General features: G+C 39.1%; 1 protein-coding gene across 1 annotated transcript in view; it reads left to right on the plus strand.

Moving 5' to 3' along the window:
* Pcdh15 (protocadherin related 15) overlaps positions 1-27,215 on the plus strand; it is a 586,560-nt gene that overhangs the window by 373,038 nt on the left and 186,307 nt on the right. Inside the window, exon 18 of the mRNA XM_051186893.1 lies at positions 7,039-7,167. Coding sequence (XP_051042850.1) covers positions 7,039-7,167 — 129 coding nt within the window. The remainder of the gene's footprint in view (positions 1-7,038; positions 7,168-27,215) is intronic.

Raw genomic sequence — 27,215 nt, forward strand, 5'->3', positions numbered from 1 at the left:
TGATCATTTTGTGTCGTCAACTGTGTCTTTGGCCTTACATAAGCTTTTCAGTTTCAGGAGGTACCATTTATTAATTGTTGATCTCTGTGTCTGTGCTACTGGTGTTATACTCAGGAAGCAGGAAATACAATTTTATAGGCACCTATACAACCAGTACCTGAAGAACAAACTATACAATATATTATGATGTATTCTGTAGTCTAATAATACTTCTTTTATTTAAACTTTTTTTACTTAAATCTTTTGTCCAGACTTAACAAAATACTTTTTTAAATAAACCATGGAATTTTAAACAAGTGCATAGTGAACATGGGCCAGAGGTAGTCAGGTTTTAAATAAATAAAAATAAGTTAAAATTAATTGGTATGATATAAATTTCCAGGGTATTTTTTTTTTTTTTTTTTTTGAAAATCCTATGTGTCTTTGAATACTGATGGGAAAATAAATAAGGACTATTCGCACTGTATTTTTCATTGTTAATTTTAAACAGGATTTTTTTTCTTTTGCTTAATTTGGCTTTCTTATTTTTTTTCTTTTCTGTTTTCATTCTGAATAAAAAAACCTGAGCAAGCAAGTTTATTATAAACATATAGATTTTATTAATCATCACAGACATGTCTTTTTTGCATATTAATAATTGCATTCATTTATCACATATTAATAATTACATTCATTTAGAGCTGCTCCTTATTTATGAGCTCACCAAAGTATAGCTGGAATAGGTTTTGATGGATGGCGTTTAAGCAGTTACACACTACCAAGTGTACTTGTCATAGTAGTAGCTTGTAGGTTCTCAGATTCTTGCTTCCCTTTTCCTTTGAGGGGCTTTGCACATATTCTGCCCTTTTAAGAGATTTTATGTAACATCTCTTAATTGTGAACTAAGCCCAATCCAACAAAACCAGACTAAAACAAAATTTGATTCAAAATCTGCACATATTTTACTCTATGTTTATGGATATAATTTGATCATCATGAATTTCTCTTCCTCTCTCCAAGACTAGCTTTCCCTTGCATAGAATGTGCCTGCCATATCTAGTGTCAAATCCAAGTGTCAGGGATGGGATGAGAAGGGCGACCATGTGCTCTGCCTCCTCCATAATCCCCAGATCGACCTCTTGCCTACCCCATCTTTATAAATGATGATCTCTATTCCTTGTTTTTCTTCCTTGAAAAAATTTCCAGCTCAGCCTCAGTGGCAGGAAAAACATTTTCCAAATCACAGAGGAAAATTCAGTGACCTTAATAAAGACTCTCCTGGCTCTTGATATTGGAGCTTCAAGAAGGCTAGCTGCTAAAAAGAATAAATTTTCTGTTAACATTCTCTAGGTAGTATGCCCACTACTTACTTTCCACTTCCTTGTTTTATTTGGCATAAAAAAAAAAAAAAAAAAAAAAAACTACCTCTTAAGTCATATATCCCAATTTTCTCAACCTTTTAAAATTCCATTTTTTTTAAAAAAAAATAAATTTCTAAAATATGAATAAACTTTTTGTTATCCAGATGTAGACTGTGTGTTCTATATAAGTAGCTTTTTTTTTTCCTGCTCATTATTGTGTTTTATTGACTTTCCAGCTGGGTAAAAGTTCCAGTTGCTTCCTCCTTTGATATCTTGAATAGCAGCTTCTGCTACTGTGAGTTAGTCCTCATGGAGGAGGTTTCCAGGTCAGCATCTGCATTAGGAAAAGGAGCATGTGCCCATTTCTCCTTTCAGTTCTAGGGCCCCATCTGGTGATAACCCCTGAAAGCCCTGTGCATGCTGTGGTCTCTGTGAGTGCATTTTCTTCCAAGTTCTGTGTTGAAAATATGTGGTGTCTCCAGCAATGGGATATAATCTTCAAGTTTGGAGCAGCAAAGGAAATGACAATAGCCACTATTGTTTTGAAATCTTCTAGTTACCCCGCAATGAGCAACTTGAAGGGAGGTTTTTATTTTTAAAACTGAGGGTTTTGTTAGTTAGATAATATATGGCTCTAGGTATAGAACATTATCTCCTACTGTGGAATTCTGCATGTATTTAAATAGCCTTGTAAATGCTTTATTTGTCTGTGGCTTTTCCAGACTTTCCTATTGTTATTTATGCCTTCCTCCCCCTACTTATGTATTTACCTTCATACTCCCTCCTGAGTTAAAGTCTTCTGTGCTTTTACTATTTCTGCCTTCATAATGCCCATATCCTACAATTCTCCTCCTGAGAGATCCTGTCTAGACCCCTACTCACTGGTCTCTTTTACTTTCATGGCATCAGCAGTTACTTCAGGCTATATGCATATATCCCAGGGCTCAGAGTTGGGAACAACAGATAAAAAGGTGTTTGTTTTCTCAGTCGTGTTAACTCCCTTGTATAATAATTTCTAGTTCTACCCCCTTACCTGAAATGCTTATGATTTTATTTTTCTTTACAGATGAATAGTTTCCAAAGTGTATATGTACCTCATTTTTATTATCCATTTACTAACTGAAGGACATTTAGGCTGTTTCCATCTATTTCCTAGCTATTGTGGAAAAGGAAGCAATGAATATGGCTGTGTGTGTGTGTGTGTGTGTGTGTGTGTGTGTGTGTGTGTGTGTGTGTGTGTGTAGTACTGGTTCCTTTAGGACTAGAGCTACAGTTGCAAATCACCATGTAGGTGCTATGCTGGGATCAAACCTGGGTCATCTGCAACAACAAGTATTCTTAAACTCTGAGCCAAAAGCCAGCCCTCCTTTCTCCATGGCCCATTCATACTTGGGTGATTTGTAATTTTAGTACTTTTTTAAAAATTATTTGTAAATTCTAGATTATATGTTCAGGATATACTTTAAAATATTTTAATTTTCATTTATGTCTAAATTTAATTTATTTTAAAATTATTGTACTTCTTTTCTCTTCTTTTATTAAAAGTATAATTTTTTTTCCTGTATCCTGGTTAAGGTTTGTCCTCCCTCTATACTTCCCAGTTCCTCCCCATATCCCTTGACATTGGATTCACACCCTAATAAGATGACTGGACAGCTGGGTTAGTAGCCGTATGGTATAGGCTTTGCCTAGCATGTACAATCTATAGGTTCACATGTTTCTCCATCTATTCTCATGTTATATGTTTATAAGTAAATATTTTATTTAGACTTACATCAATAGAAAAGCATCATCATTCATTTTACGAATTACTTCACCTAAATTTTGTACATCTTCATTATCTTCTACTTCCTAACTAGTTTTTTTAAAAATTTAAGAAATTAACTTATAAGTTGAATAAAGTTTATAATGTAAAAACCAGCAGAAATAATGCACATTCAAGTACAATATTTTCTAATTGAGGATTTCTTTGTATGGATATTTGTACATTACTTCCTAGACCATGAAGTTTTTAGAAAACCAAGGACGATACCTACACAAGTATCTATTTAAGAGCCATCATAGTCAAAGAAAATATATGTATAAAAACTGCTGTTATGGAAACACCTCCCTGTATCAGTTGAGAACAGAATATATACTTTTAACAAGCATTTATTATAGAAATAAAATCACAGAGGTAATCAAAGCAGGTAATGGCCACAGGTGATCAATGATAATATTTAGTACTGAAGGAAAAGGGTTTCTAACTAGCAGGATTATAAGTGTTACAACTCTTTTCAAAAATAATAAGCAAATTCTTCAGTAAGAATAGATATACTAGCCAGGCCCTGGTGGCACACAGCTTTAATTCCAGCACTATAGAGGCAGAGGCAGGTAGAGCTCAGTGAGTTCAAGGCCAGCCTGATCTACAGAGTGAGTTTCACGATAGCCAGGACTGTTTCATAGTAAACCACTATCTAGAAAAAACAAAGCAAAAACAAACAAAAATAATAGATATATTATTTATCAGGTTCATTGGTTTGATATTTGTTAATTGTCATATTACAAATTGACTTATTGTGAAAAGGATCCTTTTTTCATGCTTTTATTAACACAGTTAATTGGTAAATAACTTTTAAAATCTGGAATCTGCCCTTAGAATGAAGGAGGAGACATATTGAACCACAGGGTAACTATCTTCCTGACCAATCTAAAAATTGAATCCACCTTGCCCTGTAGCCAGGCAATCTATGACTATTTCAACATGGTCAAAAGAGTGTGGCCAATAGATGTAAAGTGTAGCCAGGATCATGTGCAGTACCAACACCTGGGCAACTTTGACATGAGAGTTGTCCCTCTCCTCAGAAACATATAAGTTAGAAATTACCCAGCAATGTCCTGTCATTTCCTGTAAAACTCAGAACAACATGGGAAAATATGCCCAAGCTCCCATCAGTCTGTCTACGACTCAGTGATGGCTCAGGTCCCCTGTGCATCAACCAGCCAAAGGTCACAGTCATTGACAATGAATCCAAGATAGTTTGCAAGCTTATGGCTCCATGGGATGAAGGAGAATCTGAAAACATAACAACAGACTGATAGGAAAGACAGAGGTGGACATAAAGGTGCCCAGAGAGCTTGAAGAAATGCCATTAACACTAGTGCAGCCACTCTGAGAGCTTAGCTTCAAGCTGTTCAATTTAATACCTTGTTCACCCTAGGGCAAATTGGGAAATACTCCTGTTATAAAACACATTTAAAAAAAAATCCTAGTTTCACATCTAACATAACTTGAAAAGAAATAACATTTGTTAAAATATTTTTCAGTTATAGAAGCACTGTAGCTTTCTGGGAGAGCGTTTGAGAAATATATAAATGTTACAAGGGAAAAATAAAACACCTGTGCTCTGTCTAGTCAGAAAACATTTTAATTTCTTTATATAAATTCCAAATATATGTACACACCTGTGTTTGTTTGTATGCATCTTTTAAATTAAATGATTTCATTGGAAATATATACAGAGTAGAGCACACAAACCATAACTGCAAAGTGTGATGAGCTTCTGCAATAGGAAAGCATATGCAAGCATAGCCCACTTCAAGAAACAAACAAATTATCCCATACTTGGGTATTTATCTAATCTGTCTATGATGCAGGACTTACTCCAGCTCTCCTTCTTACTGCCCTGTGCTTGTCATGTGATTGTGAGTGACTCCTGTCACTCAACCTTATGTTCAGGAACTGTACTATAGGATCACTTGTGGCACATGCATAAAACACTTCATAAATATCTGCTATGATGGGCATTGGGTAGTTTTCAGATTTGGACTACAGAATGCTGCGGTGACTATAATCATGTCTTCAAACCAAAGTTTGGTTGAACATTAAATACATATAAATCATGTGTATGTAGCTCTAAATTAAGAGGTTGTAAGCAATCAGTGGACACAAACAAACATGCCACCCATGGCCAGCACCTCTCTGTAATGCATGGTGCACTTTGATGACAGCTGAACATATTATAAACTAGATATGGAGGTTTAGGAGAGAGTTATATGGATGATTGCTCTTGATGTTGTTAGAGAGAGTTTAAAATTACAGAAGTTTTGGAAGCAGGGACTGAATCATTACACGTACAGTCAAGTTAGGCGCTGCATTGTTTTCAACAGAATGCACAGGCATTTACCAGGGCATTCCATTGTGGCAGCTGAGGAACCCTACTGTGCCTCTTTCCATTTGTTGACTGCCTCACAGCCTCTATAGAGTCACTCAGGTCATGCCCTGTGTCTAGTTACCTACAGGTTAGTAGAAACTCTGTTTCTATAAATACTTTCTCTGGTGTTCAGGGATCAATGTGGTTATATTTCCTTAAACAAATCTTGGACCAAACCCTCATCAGATTTCCATTCTCTTGTTTCTCCTTATATCTCATTGGCCTGTAATTAAGCATTTTAATAACATAGCATACTATATGCTTTACCTTGTAAGTTATGGTTCTTTTTGTCTGTGTTAGCTCTTGCTAACTGTAACCCACCCCACACTGAGACAGAAGAAGGAAGAGGCCAAGGTTGGATATAAGCTCATGTAACAAGGATTTTAAAAAGATTCAGAGATAGATATCATGTTTCAACTTGAAGATCAGGGAAGCAAAGCAGACCAAGCTACCACTGAGCTCTTACCTTTAACAGGGCAGAAGTATTCCTATGCTCAAGGCAGCTGGAGAATGAATGTCTAATACTGACCTTGCTTCTGTCTTATATACCTCCCTAATTTCTGGAATTAAAATTGTGAGCTATTATTCTACTTTAGACGGATTCACTCTAATATATCCCTGGGTAGCCTTGAACTAGCAGAGATTCATTTGCCTTTTTCTCCTGAGCCCTGGAATTAAAGGTATGTAGAATCACCTCCTAGTTTCTGACTGCTGGGATAAAATGTGTGTGCCTGGCTTCTATAGCTTGTGGCAGACTTTGCTTTCTGAATCCTCAGGCAAGCTTTAATAGCTCATAAATAATATATCACCACAGGCTTACACTCAAGTCACATATGAAGACAAATTTACTGGCCCCAAGACTTCAGCCTCTGTAACATTTTCTAGTTCAGTAAGATAAGATTTCCCTGTAAGAAATCAGCATCCACGAAATTGGGTGGCTTACCTGACACTAATGTCACTGTTTGGGGAACTAGAACACGATAATCTCAATAATTATTTAATTATTTAATAATAATATGTAATAATAAATTCATGGGGCTCAAACTCTCAGTTTAAATGTAAACAGTGAAACTTACTAAGGTGATATATTCCAACAGCATTATCTTGCCTAAAAATATTTATATACCACGCTATTTGGTAATGTGTGTGTGTGTGTGTGTGTGTGTTTCTATATACATTGAAATACACAAGTGATAAAAACTACAGGATAGTGTATTTTATGGATAAAGGGGTGCATGTGTGTATAAACAAATGCTCACCACATATAAAATGTGAATTTAATAAAGGTATTATCACCTGGAAGTTAAGCCTCTAGGAATTATTTGACATTCTCAGGAAGATGCATTCCCTTCAATATCACCATTGGCTTTCTCTCTCTTTTTTTGGAAAGCTAACGACCAAGATGCTTTTCAGATAGAAAAAAATCCAGTGTGAACTCTTGACTGAACCCAAGTGACACCAGCTCCTCTCTCGCCTCTCATGGTCTTCTTCTTTCTTCCTTTAAGACCTCAACTGCCACTGTGAACGTTGTGGTGACAGACGTCAATGACAATGCTCCTGTGTTCGATCCCTATCTGCCCAGGAATCTCTCTGTGCTGGAGGAAGAGGCCAATGCCTTCGTGGGTCAAGTCAGGGTAAGTGGGATAATCATTTAGCTGAAATGTTGTTTGGAGGAACCTAATTTCTTACATTGTAATTTTGAAAAGAGACACACTCAGGTGATCCATTAAATGACTCTTTGGGCACTGTTCATGACCATTTCACAGTCAGATCCTGTACATTTCACTTTTATTTGTCACATTTTAATGATATTTGTGTAAATTAAACATGAGTTAACATTAGAGTAGTCCTTTCTGATTTAATCCATATAAATTTATTTTTTGATTAAAAATAATGAAACTTTTCTAGATGACTGTTAAAGTATACGATTAGGCCTGGCTGTGGACTCTCCCAATTCAAAATATAGAACACTAGGTGTGAATTCACTTGGTATTATAAATTTATCTTTAGACTCTACTCCTTGTTGTGTATTCCTGCACACTCTAGAATTAATTTATAGGATTGTTCCTCTACTTCCTGTGTGGACATGATAGTATTTTCTGCAGTATTTATCATTCGTGCTAGGGGAGAGCCCACAGCTTTGTGCATACAAGTGGGATGCTCATCTGCTGAGACAAAGCCTCAGCTCTGCCTTTGCCTTTGGAGAACTAGCTCATTTCTCCTAAGGTATAGCCAAGTTCCCACACTTGGTCTGTGTTTGGTCTCCAGCACAGCTTGTGGTTTGGAAGCCATAGGGCAAGAGATAGTAGCCTTTGAAGCTTGTCCTGCAGATGAAGCGTGGAGGTGTCCTCCAGCAGCATCTGAAAGCCTTAACCCTGGGAAACATCTGATGTAAAGAACATTATAAACAGGATGCTGGTTTAGCTCAGTTTTCACTTAGTAAATTGATGTGGGCATCTGATGAGGACAAACACCACAACACAGTTATATAGCTGAGCCACCTGGCCATGTCTGGATCCAGGAACAGGAAGAAATATCTTCTAAGAGCATCCCCTCCAAAGAACACAAGAATCTCCCACAAATTTCCCCCTTTCAAAGAGCCCACTATCTTCCAGTCATGGGAAAAATCTTTCAACATAAGGACTGTGAAAAGACATTTAGCCAAGCCCAGCACCCAGCAACGAATGAGAGTCAGTCACCCAAACCCCAGATTCTGTCAGGTCCTGGTCTATCTCTCTTCATGCTCAGTTTTTCAAAGGAGTATGGTTGGTTCTCTGGATAAGCATTTTCTAGAATTCTGCTACTTAACGAAACATAGAGTCTAGTTTTTTATAATCTCTGACTGTGGAAGCCATTTTCTTTAAATGATATTACTTACAAACTTGAGACTTTCACATAAAGTCCTGAGATTTTTCCTCCTCATTTGTGTGTGACAGACAGACAGACAGACAGACAGACAGACAGACAGACAGACAGAGTTGCATGTTTGTGCATGTGTGTAGGCCCACATGTGGTGTGCTAGCCTATGGAGATCTGGGTTGGACTTGATGTCAGCAAACACCCAGGATTGCTCTTCTACTTTATTCAATGTGGCAGGCACGCTCAATCAAATCCAGAGATCACTGATGCATCTAGTTGCCACAGCTAGCTTGCTCTGAGGATCTCTTATCTCCATCTCTAAGGTTGGAATTATTGCCATGCCCACCTGTCATTCAAATGGATTCTGAAGGTTTAAACTCTGATCCTCTCACTTCCACACAAGCACTTAAACACTGAGCTGCCTCCCCAGCCCAGGACCTGAGAATCTAATTGGCTAGCTTGAACCTGTGCTTTCTTCTTTCATGGTACTGACAATACTCTGACTGTCAACTCCATGGCCATCATCATTTTCTCTCACAATCTCTAATCCAGGGGAGAATGCACTTAGCATTTTCCTTCCACTCCTACTCACCACAAGGGAAACCTGAACCATTGTGATGTCAGTGATGCTACGTTGCTAACTAGAGAGCAGATGTGAAGCCATCCATGCGGGGCTTCCACTCCCTCACACCATCTCTAGAGTCAAGTATCACATGTGTATTATACAAGGACATCACAGGTGACAGAAGATTTAGAGAGAAATAGTTCCCTGGGGATATGGAGAGGTGGCCCAGTGGGTAAGGAAACTTGTTGCATAAGCACATGGCCCTGACTTTGAATCACTGGCAACTACATAAAAAGCCAGAGGTGGCCACAGTGCACCTGGATCCCAGCTGTGTGAGGAACAGAGAAAGAAAATTCACTGGGGATCACTGGCTGTGAGCCAAGTCTAGGTTCTGTGAGAGACACTGCCTTGGGGGCATAAGATAGAGACTGCTGGTACAGGACACTTGATGTACTTCACAGCCTTCTGCAGTGTTCATAGGGGTATACACACCCACATATCCATGTGCATATGCCACATATATATCAATAAGCACATACACACATAAATAATTTTAGTACTACATTCAGGTAGTACTAACAGTGAGGTAAGGACAATGTAGGAGGAAAGTACACAAGAAAAGGGATAGTCATTAGACCAGCTACCACTTACAAAGCAGGTGAATATTATCAGGGTACTCTGAAGAAGGATATAAACATTTGTACCAGAACTACACCTCTAAAACGCCATTGATTCTGGAAAACTCACATGCTGAACCCTGAGTCATGGCTGCTACCAGTACTGAAGGTAGAGCAACATGCTGTGGCCTTCCTTTATCTATCATAAGCAAATGGGCACACTCTTTTATATGGGTAATTAATGAGATGGTGGATGCTAGCAGGTGGGCACTGACAGGATGAAAGCTGTTGTGACAGCTGGGTACAAGACTTTAATGGTTTCTACAAGCCAAGAAGTCTACATTAAAGGCTGGTATGAAAACATCACGATGATGCAGAGAGAGGTACACAGAGTATAGGCATTGGGAGGGACCAAGGGAGATTGGGAGTCTTCTTCAGGAAGGTCATTAGATAATTAAAAGAAGGAAGTGGGAATGCAATGCACCATATTTATATAAACAATGCAAGCACAACCCAGCTTTAAGGTTTTTCTATACATATTTGTTATAGAAGATTTGGGGAACTCAAAAAGAGCCTAAGATGTGGAAATTTCAGATTTTTAAGTGATAAAGATTCATTGCTATCATAGAAGACTCTCTGTACACAGTGAGAAATAGACTGTGGGTAAGAATCCAGAATTATATTATGGTCCCAACACTGAAACACCATATTGTTTAAAACAGATTCTTGCTATCACATGACTGTTTCAATGAAACAGATATTCAATTATCTGTAGAAAATACCTTTTATACTTTCTTTACCTAGAATTAAAGGATTAGAGTTCAGAGAGTATATAAATAAAAACATGAGTAAATAAAAATAAAGTTATCTATTTGTAGTTCACTATTATTTTCTTCTTTCTTCATTTTGTCATTTCCCCTAATGATTTCTGAAAAGGTATTGCGTTAACCCCATTCCACTTATTCGTTCTTTCATTTGATAAGAAATGGTGTAGAACACGTATTTCAGTTTTGAAAGCTGAACACTGAAACTAGCACTCGTCATGTGATGCAATGATCTCAGGTGTTCATTAGGCTGTGGCATTTCCACACAAAATCAGAACAAAACAATTTTGAATGCACAAAGACTAGTAAACCACCCCAAACAGCCTTGTATGCCTCTGACTCCACATCTCTGAGAACACGGTAATGTTCTTTCAATGGAATTTTGATGCCTTGTAATGGTCTCCTGTTGCTACCTAATGATAATTATATAATACATTAATTTCACTAAATTTCTCATGATCTTGTAAAATTTAATTTTAATTGTTACCACACACTATTAGGACAGTCTCAAAGCCAGGATACATATGGTTAATTACTGTACTAAGCTTGAGTTATTGGTTCCTGTTTATACCTAATGGTGTTTTAATATGAACAACCCAATGCTTCAGTGCAAAAGCTGAAGGAAATTTTATTTACTTTTAAAAAGTTATATACTAAGAACTATGCCTTAAATAATATTTAAGATTATACATGTCAATTTTTCCAGTGAAATTTCATTAACAGAATATAATATAAACTACCAACCAGCAAATATTAATGTAGATCACAAGTAACTATTGGAGGGTTTAAAAAAAAAGAAGCTCATCAATATTTTCCAACTGCTTGAAGTAGAGACATAGTAATGGAGGAAATATATAGAGAACAAAACTTAGCCTCACAGTATGGACATGTATGTGCCTGTCCAGTACAACTGTGTGTGTGTGTGTGTGTGTGTGTGTGTGTGTGTGTGTGTGTGTGTGTGTGTATTTATAGAAGAGATGAAAAACTATTACAGGGGTCTAAGGTGACCAGGGCAGGGTTGAAAAGAAAACAGGTCACTTTTAGTTCTTTTTCAACCACTACTCACATTTTATGTTGAGAAAAAGGGAACTGAACTAAGATTGCAAAGCATTAAGAGGCTAAAATATAATTCGATTCATATGGAGAGGTTGTTTGAGGTCACTGAAGTTGAGAATCAGACAGATCACTGAAGATGTACTTGAACTAGTCCTGATACACTGCAAGGAGTAAGATCAGTGGAGATCAGTGTTACTTACAATCATGTTACCCAATGGCTCCCAATGAAGCAACACAGCCAGAATCATTTTTTGACTCTGTCATGGTATTCAACAGGAAACCATCTGCAGTGACATGACTTCATGATTGATGGAATGGGACCTTTCCTGTAGTGGCTGTGTCTTGGTTAACACACTGGATGCTTTGGCCCATCTCTGTGTAGTTATGCAGGTTAAGTGGTAATAGAAGGAGGGGAAGTGAGGACACGAGTCCCCCAAGCTCTCACCCTAGGTGTCTAGCCTCTAATGTCATATCTCACTGAAAAATGTCCTGAGGGCCAAACTTCTTCAAATTCAAAAGCAACGTGTTTGTCTATTTCTCAGAGAACATGCACAGATGTACCAGGGAAAGCAAACTGGGGAAGATCACTTCCTGTTAGCTTAAATTGGATCTTATCGCCATGTACAGTGTAGAGGTGGGCTTGCCCTACCTATATTCTTTTTCTTTTCTTTTCTTTCTTTCTTTTTTTTTTTTTTTTGAATGGCAACAACTTTATTCTTTTTTAATATGATAATATTTTTATTTGAATTTGAAACAAACTTGTTTTGCATGTCAATTCCAGTTCTCTCACCCTCCCCTCCTCCCCGTCCCCCTCCTAACCCCCATCCCATCCCCTGTTCTGCTCCACGGGGAGGGTGAGGCCTTCCATGGGGGATCTTCATTTGGAGCAGGGCCTAGGCTCTCCCCCATGTGTCTAGGCTGAGAAAATATTCCTCTATGTGGGATGGGCTCCCAAAGTCCATTTGTATACTGGAGATAAATACTGATCCCCTACCAGAGATCTCATAGACTGCCCAGTCCTCCCAACTAACACCCACATTCAGGGGGTCTGTATTCTGGTTTCCCAGCTATCAGATCAAGATGCATGAGTTCCCCCTTGTTCAGGTCAGGCCGCTAATGTTCTTAAAAGCCTATATGACAAATGGAGCCCAAAGTCAACAAAACATTCTCCTACAGTTCTAAAACAAAGATGTTTAAATTAGTTAACCTAAAATCAAGGGCATTTCATAGGAGATATGCATGTTAAATCATCACTAGGATGCAGTATAGGGATTCATTTCTAAACCCTTAAAGCACTTTAAAGATCATCAGTAAGCTGTGGTGTTCAGAAGAGTGGTGGTTGTATCATTTAAAATGAAAATGGATGTTTTCTTCAACTGTACTTCTTAATATTAAACAAACTAAATCTGAATCTCTCTGGGCCATCTCTGATTGATGTAGCTGTTGTCTCTCCGTGTGGGGTTTAAAAAAATGAAATGAAGGTAGGAAGCTTTATGAGTCTCTCTCTATGTTTTTGTAACTCAGCATGGCACTCAACAGTGCCTCAAACTATAATACTTCTTTTTTAAGTGGGCCACAAGTGGGGAGCTTTATGTCTTCTCTTGCCAAGTCAAACAATACAATGCAGACACCACTATTCAATCCCCCCCACACACACATACACACACACACACACACACACACACACAACACACACACACACACACACAGCACATCACATCACATGATTTGAAACTGTGGTGATGTCTATTTCAGTGCTGCTACCTATAATGAGGTTCATCTGTTTCCTGTCACTATTTTTGGAAACGATCTTTTGGCTGTTCAATTATCAGTTGATAAAAAGATTTGAAATTTGTGCAAGTATTTTTACAACAGTTATTTAAAGCCTGACCTTTTACAAGTTTTATATTTATTACCACCTGATATAATAAATTTATATGCATGTATTTATACAGACATGTATGTACAAATATGCATAATATGTATAAATATTGTTTTATAATTCCAGTGAACTATAGTTCACCATAGACCCAAGGTCACAAAGGAAGTCTTTATTGGAAAATGCCATCACTTTTTTCATCTCTTCTCTAATACCAGCTTGCTTCTACTTTTCATGTTTAATTGTATCTGATGCTTTCTATTTTCCTATCAACTTTTTGGAAATTTCTTCTAAATTGCTCTTGTGACTCTGTGAATTCCTTTGGAAAACCTCTCCTAAGTGTTCACACCTTCTCATTCCATACCTCCCCAAGGCAACTGTCATGATACCACCAGCCTCCTCCTTCTCCCTTGAAATCTATATGCTGCTAGTCACCAATACTGATCACTATTCAGGCTGACAAATTGTTTTATTGTCTCATCTTCTCTGTCCCAACAACCTTGTCAGACTTATTTTTTTCATCTGAAGTATTATTATCCAACCATGAGATAGTCTTGATAGTTGTTAATCATTTTCATGTGACTGCCAAGATAGTATGGTTAATACAGCCCAGCTATAGAAGATGGACCCCTTCTCCATGCTGGGGAAACCCACAGAAATAGCTGAGCTGAGCAAGTGGGAGCTCACTGACTCCTGACTGACAGCTGGGGAACCTGCATAAGACTGAACCAGGCACCCTGAACATGGGTGTCAGTTCGCAGGCTTGGGCAGTCTATGGAGCCACTAGCATTGGAACCAGTATTTATCCCTAGTGCATGAACTGGCATTTTGGGGCCCATTCCCTATGGAGGGATACTTTCTCAACCTATCTACAGGGGGAAGGCCTAGGTCCTGCCCCAAATGATGTGACAGATTTTGATGATCCTCCATGGGAGGCCTCACCTTCTCTGAGGAGTTGATAGGGGGTGGAATGGGGAAATGGGAGGATAGGAAGGAAGGGGAACTGGGATTGTTATGTAAAATAAGTTTGATTTTAATTTAAATAAAAAAATGATTAAAAAAAATGCCCCCCCCTCAGCATGCCTTGAAGAAACCATACCTCCAAAGACTCTAACTATTTTGATACTTCACCAAACCCTGACCTAGCCTGTTTGGAGCTTCACATGTCTCTCCTGAGACCTCTCCTGTGTCAGTTAATTTTGATTGTATACATGATTGTATTAAACAGTGCCTAGAAGATTGATAAGGCACCCACCCTGGGTGTGTCAGTGTGGCAGTGTTTCCAGAAAAGGCTGACTAAGGAGTAGAGACCAGTCCTAAGTGTGGGTGGTGTCACCCATCCCAGAGTCTTTGTACTCAGAGTTCCAAACCCGGAGAGCAGAGAACTGGCTGGCACAGACCTCCTCTCTCTGTTCCCTGCCTACCAGGAGGTGAACAGCTCACCTCAAGGGACTTAGCAAGGCCCTCTCAGACACACTGTGCTGGAGTCTCTGAGTGTGAGCTAAATTAAATGTCTCCTCCTACAGGCAGTTATTTGTCATGAGTTGAAAAGGCTAACGACACTCCTGCCTCTGCCTCTGCCTCCTCCTCTGCTCACACTCCTGCCCCTGCTCACACTCCTGCCCCTGCTCACACTCCTGCCTCTGCTCACACTCCTCCACTGCTCACACTCCTGCCTCTGCTCACACTCCTGCCTCTGCTCACACTCCTCCTCTGCTCACACTCCTGCCCCTGCTCACATTCGTGCCCTTGCTTACACTCCTGCCACTGTTCACACTCCTGCCCCTGCTCACACTCCTGCCCCTGCTCACACTCCTGTCCCTGCTCACACTCCTGCTCCTGCTCACACTCCTGCCTCTGCTCACACTCCTCCTCTGCTCACACTCCTGTCCCTTCTCACACTCTTGTCCCTGTTCACACTCCTGCCTCTGCTACACTCCTCTGCTACACTCCTCTGCTCACACCCCTCCTCTACTCACACTCCTGCCTCTGCTCACACTCCTCCTCTGCTCACACTCCTGCCCCTGCTCACATTCCTGCCCCTGCTCACACTCCTGTCCATGCTCACACTCCTGCCTCTGCTCACACTCCTGCCCCTGTTCACACTCCTGTCCCTGTTCACACTCCTGCCTCTGGTCACACTCCTGTCCCTTCTCACACTCTTGTCCCTGTTCACACTCCTGCCTCTGGTCACACTCTTGTCCCTGCTCACACTCCTCCTCTGCTCACACTCCTGCCCCTGCTCACACTCCTGCCTCTGCTCACACTCCTCCTCTGCTCACACTCCTGCCTCTGCTCACACTCCTCCTCTGCTCACAATCCTGCCTCTGCTCACAATCCTGACCTGCGTCTGCCTCTTCTCACACTTGCTTTATTTCCTTTCTCCATTTATTTATTTAGGTCTTTCATCCTTAAAATCCTTTGTCACATATACTCCATCCTAGGAAACCCTTTGGGGCATTTCTATGGACCGTGTCTCCCTCTCATAGGGTCCCTGCTAAAGCATATTAACATCAGTTATCCAAATTCTTTAAATCACAGACTGCATTATTTATCATAGAAACATCAGTATCTTGTGCCTAAGCTCACAGAAACATGCTAAATTATCCATGATGAATGAAATTCCTTAAATTTGATGTTTTCCAGTAAAGATTCACAAATTTTAAGAAAGAGACGTATACTATATTACATGTCAACTTCCAAATGTACATGTTTGGCATATTAGATAAGCATATCCATATCTATAAGCTCTTTTGGCAAATGAGAGTGTATTATAATATTGCATATCTATCCAGTTTTAGAATCTTGGCAAAGGGCATACTACATGTTTAGATGATTTTAAAAATAATTGTTGGCAGTGAGCTAGTAAGAAAAAGATAGCATACCTCTTTGTTCCATTCCTGGAACAGAGTAACAGTAATGGATGATTCTCTTGGGTGTAAAGTTTATTTAGGAGTAAAGTCTAGCTAACATGCTATTAGCCTGATTGGTCATTTATTTAAAAAAATGTTTTTTTTTTCTTGAAATGTATACCAGCCTGGAGAGAGAACATACTTGGTGTTTGTTGTTAAGTGTGAGGACCTGGAGACAAACCATAAAACTACATAAGAGGTAGGCATGACTTGCACACTGGTAATCCCAGCACAGGAGAGGAATGTGCAAGTAGGTTACTAGACCTTGCTGATGGGTTGGCTAGCCTAGCCCCAATAAGTGCCAGATCTCAGTAAGAAACCTTGTATAATAATGATAATAATAATAAACAAGGGTGAATGGCTCCTGAGGAAAGACTCCAAGGTTGTCCTCTGTCTTCCACAAGCATATACAGATGTGTGAACGTACACACAGGCACACACACACATGTTTTCCTTAAATTATTTAATGGTTGCTGAAGAATTACCAACTGTGCTGCCTTACAACCTTGCTCTATTCATCTCGGTGTGTCAGTTGATGCAACATTGCATATTTATAAGGTCCCACTTTATACAAATTGTATTCCTGTTTTACAGACTGGTGAGAATTCATGGCCTATATACTTATTTGAATTCATTTCTCATTCTTTACAAATGTTATAGTGGCAATTACTTTCCCTGACTATTACACAACCACTAATAAAGATGGCAATCGACCTTTGGGTTCATAGGCATGATTCCAACTATCTGTAGCCTTTTTAGACCATAGCTTCTTTTCCTCGTATATTAACAAAGGTGAATGTGATATAATATCAAGTAAAGCAAACACAGCTATAAGCATAGCGAGTCTCTATAGTGAGCCATAGAAAACTATGTGTGCCACTCCCCAGTGTGGTCACCTTCCTCTACTGACAGTCACCTGCTGGCCCTTGTTCTCTGTACAGATTCTCCATGAGAATCAGCTTCCATACATGATGCAGTTTAGCTGTGTCTGTCCTTTGAAACACTTAGAAATAGAATTGTCCTGTGTATGTGTGTTAATGGCCATCGTCATTTATTCTTCTCTGTTGTAATTTAGCCCTTTTCTGTGTCTTTTATTCTTCCGTCTGTATGCAGTGGCATTATGGTTCATTTGCATACTTCTGATGCATATTTGAGTGTCCTTTGTCTTGAGGACATTTTCCCCATAAGTCTATGAATTGTTTCCTGTTATTTCTCTCCATGCACATGTACCTGAGATTTTAGATTATATGTGTGTGTGTGTGTGTGTGTGTGTGTGTGTGTGTGTGTACGCACGCGCATGAGCGTGCGCTTGGCTTACTTGGCAATCCCAGCTTGCAGGCCAAGGTGACTATGCAAGAGTCAGTATAGTGACCCTCATCATCCTGCTCTGTCAGACCGTCTACCAACACAATATAACTTCAGACACAATACATCTTGACCTTAGTTATTATTTCCCTGAGACTGAGCATCTTCTCATGGATTTAGTTATTATTTTGAACCTTCTCTTTTCAAAAAAAAATATGTCATTTTTAGTCTTTTTTCTCACTTGTCCATTGGATTGCCTCTGACTGTCTTTTCTTGGTGTTTCTTTTCATCCATGAGAATTCCCAGTTCATTTAGATATGACAATATGACTCTTACTATTTATTCTCAGACAACTTCTCCCTCTCTGTAGCCAGCATGTCATTTACTTCAAGAAGAGTTTGGGGGATGGGACTTTAGCCAGGCCAAGAGTGCTACCTAGTTTGCACAAGGCCTTGGGTTCAATAACCAGATCTGCAAACAATTAAATACCTATAAATAAAAATGACTTTTGACACAACTTATTCTCATCCATGCATCATTTTGAAGTTGTCACTGCTGTTTTTCTCTTGTTTAAGGAATGTTACCTACACCCCCAAGTCATGAATATCACCCTATACTATTTTAAGTACCTCATTTTTTTCTCTTAGTTGTATTAAATTTATTACCTGTAGTTTTGTGTGTGAGGTCTATATTTATTTAGCAGGCAAGTCTTCCCTTGCTGCATGAACCATATCATAAATTCCATACACTTGTGTATCAGGGGTTGTTTCTGTTTTCTCCCTTCTGATTTATTGGTGAATTAGTCTACCTTTGCAACAACATCAAAAGTGCCTTACTAACTGAATTTTACAATAACCCTTAGTATGTTATGAAATCGGTCTGCTTTCTTCTCGGATGAATTTTCACTAGAGTCAATTCTGCTAAATCATTGGTCACAGTGTCTCCTTTTTGTACTTGCAAATTATTTGCATAAAAAGACATATATGACAAGTGACTACCATAAATATTTTCCTGGTATCACTCCTGCTTCTTGGCACTGTAGTGGTACCCTTCTTTCATCCTGTAATTTAGTCTACAACCACTTTATGATTCTTCCTTCATCCTGTCACTCCAGTGGGACAGACACTTCAGCATCCCCATGGTAAAAAGTGTCATGTTGTCCTTAGAAATCATGGAATCTGAGTGCAAATGTGCACAATCACTTAGGAAAGGAAGTATCCAAGTCTGTTGGGATGATGCTACGAGAGGGTCCTCCATTTTTGGACTCTTTCCATTCACATCTATTTTCCCTGTTGAAATGTAGTAGTGCAAAATGGTCACTGTTTTCCTAACCCTTTAGTAATAATCCCCAAAGCTTCTCTTCATTTGTTGCTTCTTTGAGAGTCTACTCCATGGTTGGAACAGGTCAGATATGCTTGTTTTTTTCTATATACGGCATCAACTGGTACAGCAGACTTTGTATATACTAATATTTCCATTTCTAAGATGAGTCCTCTAATTATTCTTTCCCAATTTAGTGTGTGTGTGTATATATATATATACATATATATGTATGTATGTATGTATATGTATATGTATATGTATATATATTTTTAAAATTTAAATTTTTAAAATTTAAATTGTAAACAAACTTGTTTTACATATCAATCCCTGTTTCTGCACCCTCCTGGCCTCCCCTGTTCCCCCCAACAACCCCCATCCCATCCCCTTTGTGCTCCTCAGGGAAGGTGAGGACTTCCATGGGGATTCTTCAAAGTCTGTCATATCATTTAGAGCAGGGCCCAGGCGCCCCCCTCCCATGTATCTAGGATGAAGGAGTATCACTCTATGTGTAATGGGTTCCCAAAGTCCATTCGTATACTAGGGATAAATACTGATTCACTACCAGAGGCTCCAAAGACTGCCCAGTCCTCGAAACTAACAGCGCATTCAGGGAATTTGAGTTGGTACTATGATGGTTTCCCAGCTATCAGACTGGAGTCCATAAGCTCCCCCTTGTTCAGGTAATTTTCAAGGGTAATTGAACTAGTAACATATTCTGGGCATAATGCCAAATATCTCATAGATATTACATATAAATATATATTTTATATAAAACACACACACACACACATGTATACGTATAAATTTGGATTTCTGGGCTCCTTGATATATAGGCAAGATTCAATGGGATCTAAAATCTGTTCCACTGGGTATCTCACGCAGGACAAAAAATGGATTCCTAAAAGTCTATTCTTTCTGTGTGTCCAGTTATTCAAATGATCTCAAACTTGGCATTTATTTTTATAATTATAGCAAAGAAATTTTCTGTACACATTTTAAAATACTAATATTCATGAAAATGTCTCTTTTTCCTTACATTTTTATTTATTTATCTTATTTTACATATCGATCCCAGTTCCCTCTCTGTCCCTCCCTCCTTTCTTCTAAAATCCTATACTCCCCCCCCGATCACCCTCCCATCCCAAACCCCCCACTCCACATGTAGAGAGATGCCTTCATGGAGAGGTCCTCTAAATCTGTCAAGTCATTTGGAGTAGGGAATAGGCACTCCCTCCTGCCTCTAGGTTAAGGTAGTATCCCTCCATGGGGAACTTGATCCTGGTCCACTGTCAGGATTCAGGGATACATCCTAGTCCATTTTCAGAGGTCCCTTAGACTGCCCAGGCCTTCTAACTGAGACCCATGTTCAGGGGGTTTGAGTTGGTTCAATGCTGGATTCCCAGCTATCAGTCTGGGGGCCCATTAGCTCCTCCTTGTTCAGGTAAGTGTTTCTGTGGGTTTCTGCAACCTGGCCTTGTCCTCCCTCTCTGCATCTGAAGTCCAGTTAGGCTCAATGTTTAGCTGTGGGTGTCTGCTTCTGTTTCCATCAGCTACTAGATGAGGGCTCTATGATGGTGGGTAAGTTAGTCATCAATCTCATCAGGGAAGGGCATTTATGGTAGCCTTTCCACTGTTGCTCAAATTGTTAGCTGGGGTCAGTCTTGTAGGACTCTGGACATTTCTCTAGAGTCAGTTTTCTCTTCAAACATATAATGGCTCCCTCTTTTATATTATCTTTTTCTCTTATCTATTCCTTCCCTGACTCAATCTTCCTAGTTCCACATGCTTTCCTCTCCTCCCTTTCTCTTTCTCCTAGCCCCATCTTGACTCACTGTTCCCCCCCCCACTCTCAATATGCTCAAGAGATCTTGTTCTTTCCCCTTCTGTGAGGGACTTTTATGAATCTCCTAGAATCCTCCTTGTATCTTAGTCTCTCTGCCAGTATGAATTATAGGCTGGTGATCGGTGATCCTTTGCTCTATGTCTAAAATACAAATATGACTGAGTACATACCATGTTCCTCTTTTTGTGCCTGGGATGTTCAAGATTCCATTGTTTTTTGCACCCCCCCCCCATTGAGTAGTATTCCATTGTGTAAATGTGCCACATCTTCTTTATCCATCCTTCAGTTAAGGGCCATCTAGGATGCTTACAGGTTCTTGCTATTACAAATAATGCTGCTACAAATGTAGTTGTACAAATGTCTTTGTTTCATGGATGTGGACCATTTATTTGGTATATGCCTAAGAGTGTAATTGTCGGGTCCTGTGGTACAATGATTCCCATTTTCCTGAGGAAATGCCATACTTATCTCTAAAATGGCTGTACAAGTTTGCACTCCCACCACTAGTGGAAGGGTGTTCCCCTTTCTCTACATCCTCTCCAGCATAAGTTGTCATTGGTGTTTCAAATTTTAGCCATTCTGGCAGGAGTAAGATGGTATCTCAGAGTTGTTTTGATTTGCATTTCCCTGATGGTTAAGGATATTGCACACTTTCTTCAGTGTAAAGACACTTTTTGATTTCCTCTATTAAGAATTCTCTATTCAGTTCTGTACCTCACTTTTAAGTAGGGTTATTTGGTGTTTTGGTGATTAGTTTCTTGAGTTCTTTGTATATTTTGGAGATCAGCCCTCTGTCAGATATGGGGATGGTGAAGAAGATCTTTTCCCAGTCTGTGGGCTGCTCTTTGGTCTTGTCAACTGTGTCATTTGCCATACAGAAGCTTCTCAGTTTGAGGAGGTCCCATTTATTCATTGTCGATTTCAGTGTCTGTGCCACTAGTGTTATGGTCAGGAAGAGGTCTCCTGTACCAATTTGTCCAAGGGTACCTCCCACTTTTACTTCTAAGAGGTTCAGTGTAGCTGGATTGATGTTAAGGTCTTTGATCCATTTGGACTTGAGTTTTGTGTATTGCGATAGACATGGGTCTATCTGCAGTCTTCTACACACTATCATCCAGTTGTGCCAGCACCATTTGTTGAAGATGCTTTCCTCCTTCTACTGTATACTTTTAGCTGTTCTGTCAAAAATCAGGTGTTTGTAGGTTGTGGGTTAATATCAGGATTTTTGATTTGATTCCATTGGTCTACCTGTCTATTTTTGTGCCAATACCAGGCTGTTTTCAGGACTATTGTTCTATAATACAGCTTGAAGTACAGGATGAAAATATCTCTTCTGATACAGGGTCTCACTGTGTAGTCCTTGGTGGCCTGGAAGTTTCTGTGTAGACCAGGCTGACCTCAAATTGACAAGAAATGTGCCTTCTCTGCCACCTGATTGCTGTGATTAAAGTCAAGTGCCACCACACATAGCTATGTTTTTAATTTTGAAATGCCTTACCTGTATGTCAGAGCTTGCTCCAAGGACTCAGCTGTGTTATCTGATGGTGGGGACATTAAAAAAAAAAAAAAAACAGACAAAGCTGAGAACACTGTTGGTTAATTCCTCTCAGCACACCAAACAGCCACAAGTTTATTTCAGAACCTGCTTCTATAGGTACTAAAGGCAGAATGCAGGACAAAGCACAGTGTAGTCAGCTGACCACCTCCTTATCCTGTTTTCCAGTCAAGGAACCAGCAGTCTGGCTATCTCTTCACATGCCTCTGGCTAGCAGCCTGGTGTTTCATTTCCTATCACACTGTACCTCCAGCTGGTTACCAACCTGTTTTTACTAGATATTGTGTTCTTTCTCATGTGCTTAATCAAAACTTTATCATAGCTCTCAAAGAGATTGGAGCAGGCAAGCTGAACTTAAAAATAAGAATAGGCTCCAAATAGAAACTGAGTCACTTGTGGGCTCCCACACCTATGTTCAGTGACTGAGGAGAGCAGGTCATCCTAGAACCTCAGCTGGATGGTGATTCTGTGAAGCAGCCAGAGAAAACTGGATAGGAAGAAACAACCATGGCTGTTGCCTATATAATGGTTTAACATATTTTGCTGCCATTGAATAGATTCCATTGATTCTACAAAACATACAGAAAGTTCAAAGTGGCCAGTAACTTAACAACAAGCTACTAAAGGAAAAGAAAACCCATATTGATTAGACCAACATGCTACACATCACAGTCCTTCAGCGGGTACTCAAGTTTTGTCTCTGAATTCCCGGGACTGCTCATTGTTTACTCCCTGGCCACAACTGTTCTAGCAGAAGCTTTTCATTAGGATATAATGCATCTCTGATTAATCTTATCATTTTGTTCATAATGTTACATCCTGTTTGACAAAAACTAAATGCAAGGATTGAGAAAGGGTGGAGAAATAAATAGAAAGCAGAAGAACTGTGAGGTCCCTAAGAAGGCACTCAGAGAACCAAGGGCCTCACATCACTGCATCACAGACATAAAAATTAAATGCCAGGCAATAAAATGAAATTGGTTGTTTGTGAACTGCTACACTTTGAGTTATTTAGTTCTCTATCAAACCACAATGTACTTGTGAGACAAAAGCCTGTTGCATGAGACTTTAGAGTAGTAAAAGATTTAATGATAATGGAGACTATGAGGAGGTTCAGAGATGGAGACTCAGGGAGGATGAGTTGGAGAAGAGAAGAAAAATAGAAGAAGATGAGATTTTCCAAGGGCACATTAAAAATTCTTTTGAAATCTGAAGTAAGATTCCAGACTAAAATCGTGGGTTATCTGGTTATAGCCTTCTTGGGACAAGTATGAGACAGAGATCTTTGTACCTAAAACACTTCACACTTGATTTTATGATCCTACTGAAATGTGCAGGTGATCTAAGTCCCAAGGAGACAGAAGAGTTATTATCCATATACTGAAACAACTTTATGCATAGGAGAAACTTAATGAGTTAATGCAGTTCAGCAAAGCCTCACCACTGATGAAAACTACGTCCACTTTTCCAAGCAGCTTTAAGCCCAGAATTTTCTCTTTGATTGCCCCAAAATTGCAGATAGCAATTCCTTTCAGATCAATGGACAATCACAGTAGTTTTCAATACCCCACTGACAATATAGATCACATCACATGGCACTTTTAAGTTTCCCTTGAGAGATGTTGCAGATAAACATATTTGGCAAAATATTTTAGAACCACAGCATCATGTCTTTGACAATATATTTTCATTATACTTAGCTACTGTCTGCTTTTGAAAATGAGAGATTCTGAGAAGTTAAAAATATCTGTAATCCTGTTATTAGATGTTGAAAAGAAACTAATGGCAGTGAGTGACTGGGTAAAATTTTACAAACATGGTCTTTGTGCATCTGCTGACATTTAGTCATGGTAAACATATCTTGCCATGAAGGAAAAGGGAGAACAGGGTGGCTATGTGTAAATGAGTTTCTCCTATGTGGACTAGAGGCCTCAGAATTAAAGGCCACATAGAGGAAATGATTAAGGCAGGCTGATAAAACGGGATTATTTTGTACAAGTAACTTAACAGACAATTTAGCGAATAATTCCTCAGGGAATGAGTGTCATGGCTATGAATCTTCTTCCACTATAAGATTGAGATAAGATGTTATTTAAAAAAAAATAGATACAGCTAGAGTGGTTTCTTTGCAATGGAAAAATTTGTCAGCATGCTTGAACATTGTTAGGTGGTACAGTGAAGAGAGGTTTGGATAATACTGGAGGGAAGTAGCCTGTCCCCTGGGGGTGACCTCTGGGTTGTGGAGGGAAGGCACATCTTTCCCTGTGCTTTGTTCAGTTTCGGCAGTAGAAGAATGCAGAGGAAATAGCACGGTCATGAAGGGCATTTCTGTTTATTTGCCATCATCCCCTCCAGGTTCTAAGACCATGAATGACATTCCTAGCCCTGAGCACATGGCACCCTCTGTCACTATAATTCAGCAGTATAGCTTCTGCTGAATTTTGTAAAGAATTTCCTTCTGATGTCACATTACCTCAGAATTCATACAGAGTGAAAGCAAGTGGAAAGGAAGACATCAACAATATTCTAGGTAGCCTACATCTTCATATTCCAAATCAAATGTAAATTCTGAATTCTTATGGGATTGTGGTCTTCAAAGCATATATGTCCCTTATATGACTCTTAATATTCAGAATTGAACTACATAAAACTGAACATTCTTAACTAAATAGTACATCTTTCCAAATAATTCCTGTCATCTCTGGGTTCTACCTCCTCAACACCACACCAGTCAAAGTGAACAAAGATCACAGATAGAAATCACACTTGGGTCCTAAGTCCAAATCCAATTTCTTTTATGTGCTTATCATACTAATCTAAAAGAGCTTAATTTTTCACATAATAACAATCTTCCAAATATTAAAAATAGCATCCTAATGGAAAAGCATGAAGACAGGAGGGATCTGGGATCTGAGTCTTGTGCTGTGATTCTTAATCTCACATGGAATCAAATTCAACAGAAAAGCATGAGGTGCATCTCTGGGCAGAAAACTGTATGAGTCTGAACAATCAAATAATGGTTTTTTATTAAATAATTCATGGCTATGCTTTAGCTGACTGCTTTGAGAAGAATCAATGGTTGATATTGTTGTGGGTTTTTTTTTATATGTATATGTGTAGAAAATTTGATGTATCCCATGAACTAAGGAAATTAGAATCTAATAAATATAGTTCAGATAAAAGCTTTTAATGGGACTATAAGCCACCACCCAGACTCCTCTTAAAAGGGGGGAGCATATCTCAGCTGCTGGGAGTGAGGTAGGCAGATACCTTTCTCTCGGCTGTGGGAGACCTCCTTGTCCAGTATCCCACTCTGATTGTTGTATTTTATGGTCTGACCCATGAGAGAGGTAAGGCCTCGTCATTTTGGTTCAGTAAAGAATAATTGTCATCTGCTGCACTAATTATAGAACTGCTTCTAGGTTTGGCTAATGCTACAGTTGGACCCATAGAGATACTAGACTTCCTCTTGACTCGGACCCAGCTTTCCCTGCCTTCCAAAGATGTTGACTTCAAAGGCATATCATAACAAAGGACTGGCAGGCAACATCTGCCTCCTTGCCCCCTTCCCACAGAATGCAGCCTGCAAGCCAATCCAGTTTTTCCTTCAAGCTACAGGGATCAAAGAAGGTTGCAGGCTGAAAAATAAATATATAAAGGCAGGCAATATTTCTTTGGCTTGTTTTCTCACTATTTAGTTTATGGTATCTCAGAAAGATTGCTTCATTGGGATTTCTGAAACTCAGGACTGGAAATATTCCCTATGTGTGCCATAATTCACCACGTGGATATACAGTGATCACAGCCACTCACTGTCTTCGCCTCCTCTGTTTTCATGAGGGGTTCCTCTGAGCCCGCAGTCTTTTCTGATGGTTTCATGACTCCTCAGCCATGTGCTTATCCATGTTGGCACACACAGATTCCTGTCAAAACCAATCAGTCTTTACGAAGCTGAGGGGCAATGTTTCCTACAGGTACACCAAATCAAAGTGGTTCTCACTTGTTACGTTGCCTGGTAGCGCTCACCACTATTTAGAGTCTTCAGGTTTTAAGTTTGAAACAAGTCAAAAGTTTTCTTCTTTATAATACACAAAGGTTCTTGGTGTTCACATTGTACCGCTTCAGCATCTCAGACTAACAGAATTTAAAAAAAAAAAAAAGAAACCCTTCCAATTGATATCTGCTGTTTTATACCATTATATCATTGCATTCTACTGACTATATTCTTCCCATGGGGAGGGGGAATATTGCATAAACATAACTTCATAGATCACATCTCATTATATCATGGAAGAATTCCACTCATCCAATGCCCACCTACTTATTACCTTTGTTCCAGCAATAAAACTAGAAGCACTCACACACACCATAAAAATTTTCCTTGAATTTCTTACCTCCAATCTCATTTTTCTCTCATTTAGTCTGAAAAAAAAAAAACTTAAAGATGTTGATAAAATGTCTGAGTATTTGCAAATCTTGAGGTTTTTTTTTTTTTTTTGTTTTTTTTTTTTTTTTTTTTTTGTTCATTTGTTTTGGGGGTTTGGTGGAGTTTTTTTGAAGGGGAGGTTGAGACAGAGTTTCTCTGTGGCTTTGGAAGCTGTCCTGGAACTAGGTCTTGTAGAACAGGCTGGCCTCAAACTCACAGAGATCTGCCTGCCTCTGCCTCCCAAGTGCTGGTATTAAAAGTGAATGCTACCACCACCCAGCTACAAATCTTGTTTTTTAAAGTTCATATAAATTATTTTATTTTTGATATTATAATTACATTTTCCCCATTTCTCCTTTTCCTTTCTTCCCTCCAAATTGTCCCAAGTACCCCTCCTTGATTTATTTCAAATTCATGGTCTCATTTCATTGAACACTTATATGTACATACATATATATTCCTAAATATTACCTACTTAGTACATATAATATGTTTTCAGAGCTGACCCTTTGGTATTT

The sequence above is a fragment of the Phodopus roborovskii genome, unplaced genomic scaffold (genome assembly GCF_943737965.1).
Source record: "Phodopus roborovskii unplaced genomic scaffold, PHOROB, whole genome shotgun sequence".
NCBI lineage: Eukaryota > Metazoa > Chordata > Mammalia > Rodentia > Cricetidae > Phodopus > Phodopus roborovskii.